Source organism: Pan troglodytes, chromosome 2, assembly GCF_028858775.2.
Source record: "Pan troglodytes isolate AG18354 chromosome 2, NHGRI_mPanTro3-v2.0_pri, whole genome shotgun sequence".
Lineage (NCBI taxonomy): Eukaryota > Metazoa > Chordata > Mammalia > Primates > Hominidae > Pan > Pan troglodytes.
In genome coordinates this window covers 101,457,000-101,471,456 of record NC_086015.1, presented here as the reverse complement: position 1 = coordinate 101,471,456, position 14,457 = coordinate 101,457,000, and the positions used below count along the sequence as shown (strand labels likewise).

Genomic DNA, 14,457 nt, shown 5'->3' with positions numbered 1-14,457 from the left:
AAATTCTCTTTTTTGGTTGTGTCTCTGCCAGGCTTTGGTATCAGGATGATGCTGGCCTCATAAAATGAGTTAGGGAGGATTCCGTCTTTTTCTATTGATTGGAATAATTTCAGAAGGAATGCTACCAGCTCCTCCTTGTACCTCTGGTAGAATTCAGCTGTGAATCCATCTGGTCCTGGACTTTTTTTGGTTAGTAAGCTATTAATTATTGACACAATTTCAAATCCTGTTGTTGGTCTATTCAGAGATTCAACTTCTTCCTGGTTTAGTCTTGGTAGGGTGTATGTGTCGAGGAATTTATCAATTTCTTCTAGATTTTGTAGTTTATTTGCTTAGAGGTGTTTGTAGTATTCTCCGATGGTAGTTTGTATTTCTGTGGGATCACTGGTGATATCCCCTTTATCATTTTTTATTGTGTCTATTTGATTATTCTCTCTCTTCTTCTTTATTAGTCTTGCTAGCAGTCTATCGATTTTGTTGATCTTTTCAAAATACCAGCTCCTGGATTCATTAATTTTTTGAAGGGTTTTTTGTGTCTCTATTTCCTTCAGTTCTGCTCTGATTTTAGTTATTTCTTGCCTTCTGCTAGCTTTTGAATGTGTTTGCTCTTGCTTTTCTAGTTCTTTTAATTGTGATGTTAGGGTGTCGATTTTGGATCTTTCCTGCTTTCTCTTGTGGGCGTTTAGTGCTATAAATTTCCCTCTACGCACTGCTTTGAATGTGTCCCAGAGATTTGGTATGTTATGTCTTTGTTCTCGTTGGTTTCAAAGAACATCTTTATTTCTGACTTCGTTTCGTTATGCACCCAGTAGTCGTTCAGGAGCAGGCTGTTCAGTTTCCATTTAGTTGAGTCGTTTTGAGTGATTTTCTTAATTCCGAGTTTTAGTTTGTTTGCACTGTAGTCTGAGAGACAGTTTGTTATAATTTTTGTTCTTTTACATTTGCTGAAGAGTGCTTTACTTCCAACTATGTGGTCAATTTTGGAATAAGTGTGGTGTGGTGCTGAAAAAAATGTACATTCTGTTGATTTGGGGTGGAGAGTTCTGTAGATGTCTATTAGGCCTGCTTGGTGCAGAGCTGAGTTCAATTCCTGAGTGTCCTTGTTAACTTTCTGTCTCATTGATCTGTCTAATGTTGACAGTGGGGTGTTAAAGTCTCCCATTATTATTGTGTGAGAGTCTAAGTCTCTTTGTAAGTCACTAAGGACTTGCTTTATGAATCTGGGTGCTCCTGTATTGGGTGCATATATATTTAGGATAGTTAGCTCTTCTTGTTGAATTGATCCCTTTACCATTATGTAATGGCCTTCTTTGTCTGTTTTGATCTTTGTTGGTTTAAAGTCTGTTTTATCAGAGACTAGGATTGCAACCCCTGCCTTTTTTTGTTTTCCATTTGCTTGGTAGATCTTCCTCCATCCCTTTAGTTTGAGCCTATGTGTGTCTCTGCATGTGAGATGGGTTTCCTGAATACAGCACACTGATGGGTCTTGACTCTTTATCCAATTTGCCAGTCTGTGTCTTTTAATTGGAGTATTTAGCCCAGTTACATTTAAAGTTCATATTGTTATGTGTGAATTTGGTCCTGTCATTATGATGTTAGCTGGTTATTTTGCTCGTTAGTTGATGCAGTTTCTTCCTAGCCTCGATGGTCTTTACATTTTGGCATGTTTTTGCAGTGGCTGTTACCGGTTGTTCCTTTCCATGTTTAGTGCTTCCTTCAGGAGCTCTTTTAGGGCAGGCCTGGTGGTGACAAAATCTCTCAGTATTTGCTTGTCTGTAAAGTATTTTATTTCTCCTTCACTTATGAAGCTTAGTTTGGCTGGATATGAAATTCTGGGTTGAAAATTCTTTTCTTTCAGAATGTTGAATATTGGCTCCCACTCTCTTCTGGATTGTAGAGTTTCTGCCAAGAGATCCGCTGTTAGTCTGATGGGCTTCCCTTTGTGGGTAACCCGACCTTTCTTTCTGGCTGCCATTAACATTTTTTCCTTCATTTCAACTTTGGCGAATCTGACAATTATGTGTCTTGGAGTTGCTCTTCTCAAGGAGTATCTTTGTGACATTCTCTGTATTTCCTGAATCTGAGTGTTGGCCCACCTTGCTAGATTGGGGAAGTTCTCCTGGATAATATCCTGCAGAGTGTTTTCCAACTTGGTTCCATTCTCCCCATCACTTTCAGGGACACCAATCAGTCGTAGTTTTGGTCTTTTCACATAGTCCCATATTTCTTGGAGGCTTTGTTCATTTCTTTTTATTCTTTTTTCTCTAAACTTCCCTTCTCACTTCATTTCATTCATTTCATCTTCCATCACTGATACCCTTTCTTCCAGTTGATCACATCAGCTCCTGAGGCTTCTGCATTCTTCACGTAGTTCTCGAGCCTTGGCTTTCAGCTCCATCAGCTCCTTTAAGGACTTCTCTGCATTGGTTATTCTAGGTATCCATTCGTCTAATTTTTTTTTCAAAGTTTTTAACTTCTTTGCCATTGGTTTGAATTTCCTCCTTTAGCTCGGAGTAGTTTGATCATCTGAAGCCTTCTTCTCTCAACTCGTCAAAGTCATTCTCCATCCAGCTTTGTTCCATTGCTGGTGAGGAGCTGCATTCCTCTGGAGGAGGAGAGGTGTTCTGCTTTTTAGAGTTTTCAGTTTTTCTGCTCTGTTTTTTCCCCATCTTTGTGGTTTTATCTACTTTTGGTCTTTGATGATGGTGATGGACAGATGGGTTTTAGTGTGGATGTCCTTTCTGTTTGTTAGTTTTCCTTCTAACACACAGGACCGTCAGTTGCAGGTCTGTTGGAGTTTGTTAGAGGTCCACTCCAGACCCTGTTTGCCTGGGTATCAGCAGCGGTGACTGCAGAACAGCGGTGGCTGTAGAACAGCAGATCTTGGTGAACCGCAAATGCTGCTGCCTGATCGCTCCTCTGGAAGTTTTGTCTCAGAGGAGTACCCAGCCATGTGAGGTGTCAGTCTGCCCCTACTGGGGGGTGCCTCCCAGTTATGCTGCTCGGGGGTCAGGGACCCACTTGAGGAGGCAGTCTGCCTGTTCTCAGATCTCCAGCTGCGTGCTGGGAGAACCACTGCTCTCTTCAAAGCTTTCAGACAGACACATTTAAGTCTGCAGAGGTTACTGCTGTCTTTTTGTTTGTCTGTGCCCTGCCCCCAGAGGTGAAGCCTACAGAGGCAGGAAGACCTCCTTGAGCTGTGGTGGGCTCCACCCAGTTGGAGCTTCCTGGCTGCTTTGTTTACCTAATCAAGCCTGGGCAATGGCAGGCGCCCCTCCCTCAGCCTCGCTGCCACCTTGCAGTTTGATCTCAGACTGCTGTGCTGGCAATTAGCGAGACTCCATGGGCATAGGACCCTCTGAGCCAGGTGTGGGATATAATCTCCTGGTGTACCGTTTTTTAAGCCCATTGGAAAAGCGCAGTATTAGGGTGGGAGTGACCCGATTATCCAGGTGCCCTCTGTCACTCCTTTCTTTGACTAGGAAAGGGAACTCCCTGACCCCTTGCACTTCCAGAGTGAGGCAAAGCCTCGCCCTGCTTTGGTTTGCACACAGTGCACTGCACCCACTGTCCTGAACCCACTGTCTGGCACTCCCTAGTGAGATGAACCTGGTACCTCAGATGGAAATGCAGAAATCACCCGTCTTCTGCGTCAATCACGCTGGGAGCTGTAGACTGGAGCTGTTCCTATTCGGCCATCTTGGCTCCACCTCCCTGATTTATGTTATCTTCTATTGGTACTTGATTACTTTAAAAAAAACTGAGTTTTCTCAATGTTAAAAAAGCTACAATTTTTCTTTTACACTAACATACATTTTTCTATTTGCCTTTGAAATCTTTTTCCACTGTGATGTTGTTTCACAGTGACATATGACTATGTTTAATCAATTATTTAAATCATTCAATATTTTAAGCAGACTTCCCAAAATTAAATTCTGATTTAAGTCTTTTTTGACCTCGGACATTGGGATTTCTCAGATGAGCCTCTAGAATATCTTAAAAGAATTTGTTTCATCTCTTATAAAAAGAATTGTTTCATCTCTTATAAAAAGGCTTTTTGATGCATTAAATTCTATGGGAAGCATTATCCAATAAAGGTGATGGTTTTCATTCTTTGTTATATTTGTACAGACACATTTCATTAATATAATAATCTAGACTTTTATGAAATTTCCAGAACTCTTATATATCCTTAAACACTATTGTACTACTGTCAGTCATAATTCTAATTACTATCCTGTTTTGTGTCACAGAGTAACAAAATCTCTATGTCCATTGCACTTAAATAAACTCTAACAGATTTTTAGCTTTGGTCATTTGAAGAACTTTGAAATTCACAGACAGTTTGTTGTGTTACTCTGATGCTTTCATGAATGATTGTGGAAGAAGCTGTACTAAAAATCCCAACAGATTTACTGGTAAGGCTCTGACAAGTAAAGATTTCTGATAACTTTAGAAACATAACATGAGACCAGAATTAAAGGAACTTCATAAACAATTTGACTAAGTATACACTTGAGAACTAATACATTTACCTTCTTCTCCTTAGCTGCCATCTCCAGAATTCAGAAACCATCATTGAGTATTTTTATTTTGATTGCAATAAAGTCATTTGCAAAATTTTAATCAGAATCTGTTCTTATAACATAATTATGGTAAATATTACCACTACTGTGAATGGAATGCCATATTTGAGAATGTGAATAAAATTAGATATGTCTGGAGAGTTTTAAGAAATTAAGAATTAACTTTATGGAGCTAATTATGCCCTGCCTTATTCCATTTAGTGTTGTAATAAAGAAATACTTGAGGCTGGGTAATTTATAAATAAAAGATGTTTATGTGGAAAACAATTCTGCAAGCTATACTGAAAGCATGGCTTAAATGTCCACTTCTGATGACGGCTTCAGCCTCCTTCACTCATGACAGCAGGAGAAGTGGAGCTGGCATGCGTAGTGATCACGTGGTGAGAGAGGAAACGAAAGAGAGAGAGTGGAGTGCTGGGCTCTTTTATCAATCAGCCCTCATGGGAACTAAGACAGTAAGAACATACTTACTAGTATGAGGATGGCACCAAGGCATTCATGACAGATCGACCCCCATGACCCAAACACCTCACATCTTCTGCACCTCCAGTATTTGGAATCAAATTTCAACATGAGATTTGCGGGTGTTTATCGAACAAAACTAGAGCCAGCTCCTTTAGAAAATCTGGCCTGATAGCTGCTCACAAGCTTTCTAACAATACTGGTAAAGAGTAAGACAGACCTTACACTCTGGAAGGCCCAGGAAACTGAGAGTTACTTTTAGGACTTTTTTGAGTACAGGGGAGTTTACCTAAATCTATCAGTACTGACCGTGAAATTAATAGTATGTTGTTGGTATGACTTTATAGCTTGAGGAGCATTTAAAGTCTAATCTGTGATTATTTAGTAAAGGTCGTAACAAGGCCTTCTTAAAAAGAGACGATCAATTCCTATTCCAACTTGCACTTATATGAATACTCAGTTGAAGCTTAATGAAGGTAGACCTATTTGGTAAACAAACCAGTCTTACTATAATTGTATTTGAAAGAAATGGGGTGATTATGGAGGGAAAAATCATGTTTCAGTAGAAAAATATAGTGCACCCATAATTAAATTCCAGTTCTGTCCATTGTCTTTGATGTTTTATTATCTACTTAGAAATTGTCCTATTCCTGAAGCACTACAAGCTATGGCTGGACAACTTGATATAAATGTCAGAGGATGATCTTCATGCATGACACTTAGTGTCCCACTTAGGAAGTTCACCAAACATTCAATGACATGACAAGAGACATTCAGACTGAAAAGCAGAAAAATTATCAGACTGCAACTGCCATTTTATTTCATCATCTAAAGATGCTTTGAGCTGAAATCTAAAAATCTTCTCAACTAACTGCCCTCTGGGCTCACATGCTAAGCTTACAGGTAGCTTTAAACATTAACTTTTTGTTCTCCTTTAGTTTATTTCAGTTGGTTTGGTTCAGGTGTACTTTGGCTACGGAGCATACCCCAGTCCCTTGGTAGTATCCTTGTGATAGTCATTGTCATCTTCCTGGTGTGCTGTATTTTCTCAAGAGTTTTAAATACATGTTTGTAGCCACCACACTGTCCCAGATTTTCTCACTGTGATTAGAATAGCAAAAACAAAGTGTCCATAAAAGGAACACTTCTGTAAGAGACCAGACATTGTAACTTATGAGTTCCATGCCGAGACAAAGACAAACCAGCTGTGTTGGTCATGGAAAGTGGCAAGTGTGCCTGAATTTTGGTCAATATCCCATAATGGAGAGGCTGATAAAAAGGGAGAAAATAGTTAAAATAATTAAATAAAAGTTTATTAGGCTGATATGGGTCCAGCCTAATAAACTTAGGTTTGTATCTAAGCAAACAGGAATCCAACTCATTGTAAATGGTAAAACAAAAATTAAGTGTAACCAACCAAAACCCCCTAGCTAATTTTTAACTAAGGATTTTCCACTGGAATGATTAAAATAACACTACTGCTCCACTCTAGCCAATACAATCTTTACTTTTGCCATACTTCCACATTTGCCCTGTAAAAGCCTTCATCTCCTCTCTTGCCCCTTCAAGAAAGCCCCAAACAACATGCAATCTCGTGTTGCAAAATAAAGTCTGCTCAAATAAACTCTAAATTCTAATGCTGCTACAATTGTATTTTAACTATATGTGTAGTAATATATAGCTTCTATCACCATGCATACATATCAAAAACAAAACGTATCCATATGTATACATACTAATATAGGTACCTAAAACATACAAGCATATCATCTGATAGCAATGATAATCTAAAAAAAGAAATTGAAGGGGGATATAATTAGTTAGAGTTCTGTTTGCAAAAAACAATCTGACAGCAATGTTGGGGAAGTGAGCGACTGTTAGAAGGTTGGAGGAAATAAGTAACTAGAGGCTTGCAAAACTACATGTGAGTAGTTTTTAGACTAGGGACCTCAGTGGTATCAGTGAGATTGTGAAAGAAATTTCATTGTTGAAAGATGAAGGACAGGGTGGACTGGTAGAAAGATGATTATCATACTTAAGTATATGAAGTGTAAGAAGGTTAACAATCAATGACTTTCTGAGGCAGAAAATATCCAAACTCTTACATCCTTTTCATGTTTTTGCTTCCTCTTACTGGGCGCCATGATGTCATATCATATTAACATTATTGGAACTTCCATGACAGGCATTTAAAGCCTCTGATTGATACAACACATTCCAACAACCTTGCAATATTATTGATTTTTACAAACCTTGGCAGCTTCATTTCTTCCTCAAAATATTAAGACAACTTTCTTTCTATTATGATACTTATTTCTTCTCTATGCCTACTTTAAATGTAGTTATTCTATTTAATCTTTTAATTTCATGAATTAGGGATGTTTTTCAAATTGTGTAAAGTCATATATACTCAGCTGGGAAGAGCCTTAGAAGCCATCCTAGAAAGTTAGAGGGGCTTGACTCTTCCTACTCATACAAGCACACACAGTTAAGAGCATGCTCTTACACTATGGCAGTTCCTTCACTGTTAACTCCTTCTATTTTTATTTTTCCCATTGCATTTCCATTTCCATTTATTTTGTTACTTGACCTGTGAGTAGACTTCCTGTGAGAAATAGAATTCACCCTTTCCTAAGATAGTGAAATGGAAGACCTTTGATAGTTAGCAGAATTATTGGGATTTACCTCTGCTGGCTCAAAAACAAATTTGCCTCCACTATGGGTTAAATGTGAGGGGCATCTCAGGTAATTCAGTGGTATTAGTATCAAAACCATCATACTCAAGTCCTTATATAATGAACTAGACTATTTTAGCATTTAATGCATTTATAAACACACAGTGAATAACACATAAAACTGTTAAATACTTTTATTTACTTTCTGCAATCATTATTCTATTATGATATGAACACAATGAAAATTTCTTGATTGCTTTTGAATAACATATAAATATTTTAATTAGTTTATTAGGTACTAAAATGTTAGGTCATTAAAGTGCTAGGACAGTTATACTTGCAAAAATGTTTGAACACTGGAAACAACATGGGTACCTCTAACTTGCGTAATTTTGTGACTATTTTAGTAAATAGAAAAAGGATATTAGTATGAAACCTTAACATTTCTTTTTAACATTTTTATGAATGAAACTATGACTTGCTTATTTCTCAGACTGTAGATGATAGGATTTAACAAAGGAATGATGACAGTGTAGAATAGAGGCTCCATCATATTTTGACCATCTGCTTGCGGAGATGCAGGGCCCACATACATTAAGAGAAGGGGGCCATAGTATAAACAGACAGAGAAGAGATGGGCTCCACAGGTGGAAAAGGCTTTCCTTACACCCTTATCAGATTTCTTTTCTAAGACTGTGAAGAGAAAAAATGTATAAGATATAAGAATAGTCACAATGCTGAATACCTGAATTGAACCTGAGAAAATAAAAACCATTAGAAAATTAATAGAAGAATCAGTACAAGAAATCTTAGACAATGGGATAATGTCACAGTAAATGTGATGTACTATGTTGGAGTTACAGAAGGTTAGTCTGAATAAAAATCCTTCATGGATTAAAGCATGAAGAATACCAGCTATATATGACAAGATTAATAGCCGGACGCACAGTTCATTGGTCATAATGGCTGGATAAAGTAAAGGTTTGCATATGGCTACATAGCGATCATATGCCATTGTTGCCAAGAGAAAACATACTGTGGTTACGCCAATTGCAATGGAAAAAAAATGTATCTTGCATTCAGAGAGAGATATCATCTTACTCTTAGCTAAGAAGTTATTCAGCATCTTTGGGGTCACTGTGGATGATATCCAAGCATCCACAAAAGCTAAATTCCCGAGGAGTAAGTACATTGGGATATGAAGGTGAGGGTCTTTCCAGGTGACAGCAATCAGACCAAGATTCCCCATGATGGTGATGAGATATATTACCAAGAATGCCAGGAACAGGGGTATTTTCCACTGTGGTTGATATAAAAATCCTGTGAGAACAAACTCTGTCAGCAATGTTGCATTTTCCTCTTCCATGTCCTCACTGCATGTCCTCTAAAATAAAATGCAACAAATGAAAGGGAACATTTGCAATGACATTATGAGTTGAAATTGGGGAAGAGATGTTGAAATAAACCCTAAAATGATCAGAACCCTCTCAATTTTTTGATCAGTCCTACAACTGATGAATTGTGTATTTGATGCATTAAAGAAATGAAAAAATGATATATTTTGGTTTGAAACTGTGCAGTAATTAACTGATTTAGGTAAAAGTAGAGGCATTCTCTGTATACACTACATTTATATGGACACTATTGAGTGCAGTAGAAAAATTGTGTGTCTGGCCCATCATACAATGTCAACAGAAAAGATTTTGAAGGATCTGAATTAAAAATAAATGAAATGAGTGCCATATGAAGAATCTTAAGCTTTATTCTTTATACGTTAAGCATGTACCAAAAATTTTAAGATGGGAAATTATATTCTAATATATTTTTAAATTTAGTTTTTGATAGTGTAGAAAATATGCTGCAAGAAGAGGAAACTGGACTCAGGGATATTAATTAGAAACTTCTTAGTAAGGTCCAGGCAATCCCAAATCACATTACACATAAAAATTATCTGACAGAGTGTTCATGAAAAATATAGGTTGTGAGCTTTCAATGTAGAAATTATTTCAGGAATGAGGTCTAGGGATCTGCATTCTGAAAATACCCTCCAGGTGATTCAAATGCATGTTAAATGTATAGTCCTTGTGAGATATAACATTGGAAGAGATGGTAAAACAAATAAATAGATTCTCAGGAATTCAGAATGTAGAGTCTCTAGTATTCTGTGACATATTTTGTAGGAAGTAAGTGGTCAGTAAAGGAGAGAGGAGTCCCTTGGTGACTGGCAAGATGGACATTAAACATTGAGAACTCAGGTGTGCTGACAAGTTTTTGGAGTGAGCATCATCTGGACAACTAGGTATTTTCCAATCATAATATGAGCCTATTAAATCTCAGTAGGAATGATTACTTGGATTCATTGTGGTAGTCAAAGGCATAGTTAAAAATGATCTATCCATTGGAGAGTAACAAAGAAACAAAAAAGATGGCAAGAAAATAAACTCGAGCACGTTATATTAAAGAGCTAACAAAGTGGACATATGTCCTGTAAATGGCCAAGATGTTATCTTATTTTTTGCCATCCAAGTCTTGGTGGCTATCAGAGGTTACCTACTGCTCTAGAAGCCAAAAGAACTAGAAACTCATTTTCCCATTCTTCTTGCCTCTAGAGTGAGGAAACAATGATCTAGGATGGCCAGTGAAACACACTGATCCTACATTTGGAATATGGAGAGAGAGAGAGAGAGAAGTACAGGGACAAAAGATTTTGGTTTTGAAGGTAATCAAGGTGGACATACCAGGACTCTACTTAATGCAACCTTTATTCACATCAATACACTTACAGTGTGAGCTGTCAAATTATTGACAAACATGGGTTTAAGGAGTTCATATGTAAGTGACTGACCTTAAAAGGTTTAATTAGAGAATGTGGTTAGTTAAAAAGCATGGGTATTTATATCAAAATAATCAGCAATAATTCCAAGATAAGAATCATTATGATGTGAATGTGTAAACCAAGTTTTAGCTGTTCAATGCCCTAGTTTATACAAAGTCATTATAATATGATCAACAAAATAGTAAAATATTAAAGGAATAATTCAGTCTTACAACTATTTACCGTATCTATGTTATAGTCATAAAACTGAAATAAAAAATAATCCAGTCAGAGTTATCCAAATTCCATCTTGCTATTTCGACAGCTTGTATACCCGATCTAAAATTTTAATGAATTAAATAGCATTTTCAACATTTCTATAAGGCATAATGAAAATTTAGAAGTTATTTCTTCCTTACCTATATTTTGAAGGAAATTGTGGATATCCTTTAAATGTGTTACGCCTTCTAAAACCGAAATACATACAGTAGCACAGCAATGTCAATAACACAGGTAGCCATTCATTACGTACTCATTCTTTTTGAAGGTTTCATTTTCCAAGCGTAGAAAAATGTTGATTATTAAATTTGGTTTGACCATATAAGTGACCCAGTTGTGCAACTGGGGACTTTTGCCAGAGGAGGAAGGAGTGAAAAACTGAAATTCTCATAAGAGTGTCAGAGGACTCCCTGTAGGAAAAATTGAAGCTGTTCTAAGGGGCATTGTGTGTTTGCACATGTATAAGTCCAGGTTGTCCCCAAGGGCATTACAGACTTCTGGAATCACAAACATCAGTTCATTGTAGACACTTCTAGTTTTAACAAATGAAGTAACACTTTATATCACTATTTACCACCATGGATGACACTTTTGCATGTTTGTTCAAACTTTAGTTTATATGTGAAATTTACTGTTAGTGCTTTAATTAGTATATTCCTATTTGAGTTAATCAAAACATGATTTTAATAAGGCCAAAATTCTAGAACCTCTTTTGGAGCAACCTCAAATACAATTGTCCTTCCCATGCAAATTTCAGCTCAAATTTTAGACATATATGTAGTTTCCCCATTTTAAACTTAAACCTGATGGGAAATTTTACTAGGAAGAGGACAAGGGAGGAGAAAATGTAAAACAAAGCCAGGGACTACGGTGGCAGGTGTCCTAGGTCTGTGCTTCTCAAACTGTAATGCCTATGACTTTCCTAGTGATGTTATCAAAATGCAGATTCTATTTCAGCAGTTCTGGTGTGGGTCTCTCAGGAGCCTTTATTTCTAACAAAGTGATGCCTGTGGACATTTGCATCCAACAGGTCTTCATCATGGGAAGACCTAGATTATCAGAGAGCCTTCATCATTGCAGAAACAATAAGTGGTAAATGTGGCTGGTATGCAAAGTGAGAAGCAGGGAAGGACCAGGTGTGTTCAAGGAGGCCAGCATGGGGAGGCTCTCAAGGAAACTCAGAGGGTAATTCAAGGATATGTTCTTTACCCCAACTTACATAAAAACCAATGAAGTATTATTAAACAATTTTGAGAATAGTGATAGCATGTTCAGAATTTTCTTTAGAGCATTAAGAGAATAACATATTAGTGAGAGCTGGGATTCACTCCGGATGGTGGCAGAAATATTAAAGGGAAATATTATGGAAAGTTATAGGGAATAGTCACAAACCTTTTGGAAGGCCGAAAGGTTACATAGCTTATAATAATTGAACAGGCTGAAGGCAGCCGGTTCTTACCTTAGAGCATTAGGTCATAAGGTAAATACTAAGGACAACAGAGGCTTCCCCAGTTAAGTCTGTTGACCCTACCTCCATTAACTAACCTTTGAGCTAGATGGCCCTCTGCCGGGGAGGGAGGGTCGACCATGGATATTGCCCCCAAATGGTATTTACTTTAGACCAGGGTACCTGAGCTTTAATCACTGGTAGAACTACTCTCTTAACCATGCTAATTATCCTCAAGTGTGTTTACTCAAAGCTTCCGTGGTTAATTGTATACTAAATAAATGCCTGGAGTGCGAGCTGTTCAGGGCTGGCCCCAGTGAAAACCTCTCTTGGTGTGCTGGCGGTCGGACACTCAGCTGGACTGGCAAAGCAGAATATCTGTGTGTCAGTGTACATTTTATGCATCTGTCATTTAGGTCAGGGTCTGTGGGCAGATCCCCGCAGCTAATGCTCTCTTGTGAGGAGCAATACCTCAATAAGCATCCATTCAGAAAATAAAATCTTATTTACTTACTTGTAATATTTATGTTTCATATTTAAATAGTGACATGTAACTTTCTTGACAGTAAAAGTATTCATTAAAGAAGTAAAATAACCTGCACTTGGATTATGGATGTTGATATGGTTTGGATTTGTTTCTACACCCAAATTTCATGTTTAATTCCAATCCCCAATGTTGGAGAGGGGCCAGGTAAGTGGTGATTGGATCATAGGAGCAGACTTCCACCTTGCTCTTCTCATGATAGTGAGTTCTCATCAGATCTGGTTGTTTAAAAATGTGTAGCACCTCCCGCCTTTTCTCTCTTCCTCCTTCTCTGGACATGTACAACATGCATGCTTCCCCTTTACCTTCCCCCATGATTGCAAGTTTCCTGAGCCCCCCCCAACCATGCTTCCTGTACAGCCTGTGCAACTGTGAGTCCATTAAACCTCTTTTCGTTATAAATTACCCAGTCTCTGATAGTTCTTTATAGCAATGCAAGAACAGACTAACACAAAGGTAAATTAAATGAAGAAGAGGCCCAAATGCTCATGGACCCTACCCCTGCTACACTGCCTTATCTCTGCAAGCCTTCAGCGATAGCTTCATAGGGAGCTTCTTACAATCAATTGACAGCGGAAGAGAAGACGTGGACCTGGATACTGATGATTGTACAACATATTCAGGCGCTGCCCAAAGTAGGTGGCTGCAGCACTACAGGTCCTTTCTGGAACATTTCTGAAGAAGAGTGGTGAAGGGAAATCCTCCCAGTTAGAAAAATTGGAAATTATGTGCTTGGTTTTTCAATTTACTTAAAGAAATGAATAAATGTGTGAATGTGTATGTATTTATGGGCTATGGCTAATGGTTAAGCTTGATGACCAGGGACTTAGAAGGAGCATAATTAGAAAACTGGTGACAAGGAAATTTGAGGAAAGGTGCTTGGAGAGATGTCTCTAACCGGGTATAAATTATGTATATATCTGCTACAGTTTGAATGTTTCCCCTCCAAAATTCAGGTGTTGAAACAATGGCCAGTGTGATAGTACTAAGAGGTGGGGCCTTTAGTAGGTGCTTAGGTCATAAGGGCTTCTTTCCTTGTTGATGGGCTTAAAGCCTTATAAAAAAGGTTTCACACAGCCTTCAGTTTCCTTGCCCTTCTGCCTTTCACCATGTGAGAACACAGTGTTCCTCTCCTCCAGAAGAGCTTTCAAGGCATCATCTTAGAAGCAGGGAGGGGACCCCTACCAGACATCCAAACCTGTCAGCATCTGGATCTTGAAAATACCAGCTTCTAGAGTTGTAATAAAATTTTCATTGTTTATAAACTACTCAGTCTCTGGCATTCTGTTATAGCAGCACAAATAGGCCAAGACAGAAATAGGTATCAAAAAGTGGAGTGTTCCTATAACAAATACCTAAAATGTGGAAATGTCTTTGGAAAAGGGTAATGAGTAGAGGCTATAGCAGTTTTGAAAGTGAATGACAGAAAAAGCCTGTATTTTTCAGGAATGAAGCATTAAGGACAAATCTGGTTAGAATTCACAAGAGAAGAGCAGTAGGGAAAGCCTCATTCTTCTTAGAGATTACTAGAGTGGTCATGAACAGAATGTGGGTAGAAATATCGATAATACAAAATTCTGATGATGTCTTAGATGGAAATGAGGACTATCTTATTGGAAATTAGAGGAAACACTCTCCTTGATATAAAG

At 37.9% G+C, this 14,457-nt stretch overlaps 1 protein-coding gene across 1 annotated transcript; it reads right to left on the bottom strand.

The window, feature by feature from the left end:
* Positions 1–8,014: 8,014 nt before the first annotated feature.
* On the bottom strand, positions 8,015–11,093 carry OR5H15 (olfactory receptor family 5 subfamily H member 15). The gene is made up of 2 exons (XM_054682609.1): positions 10,958–11,093; positions 8,015–9,107 (listed from the first exon to the last, which is right to left on the bottom strand). Exon 2 carries the CDS (start codon positions 9,087–9,089, stop codon positions 8,148–8,150), a length of 942 nt encoding a protein of 313 aa, XP_054538584.1. The 5' UTR covers positions 9,090–9,107; positions 10,958–11,093; the 3' UTR covers positions 8,015–8,147.
* Between the last annotated feature and the right edge of the window lie 3,364 nt (positions 11,094–14,457).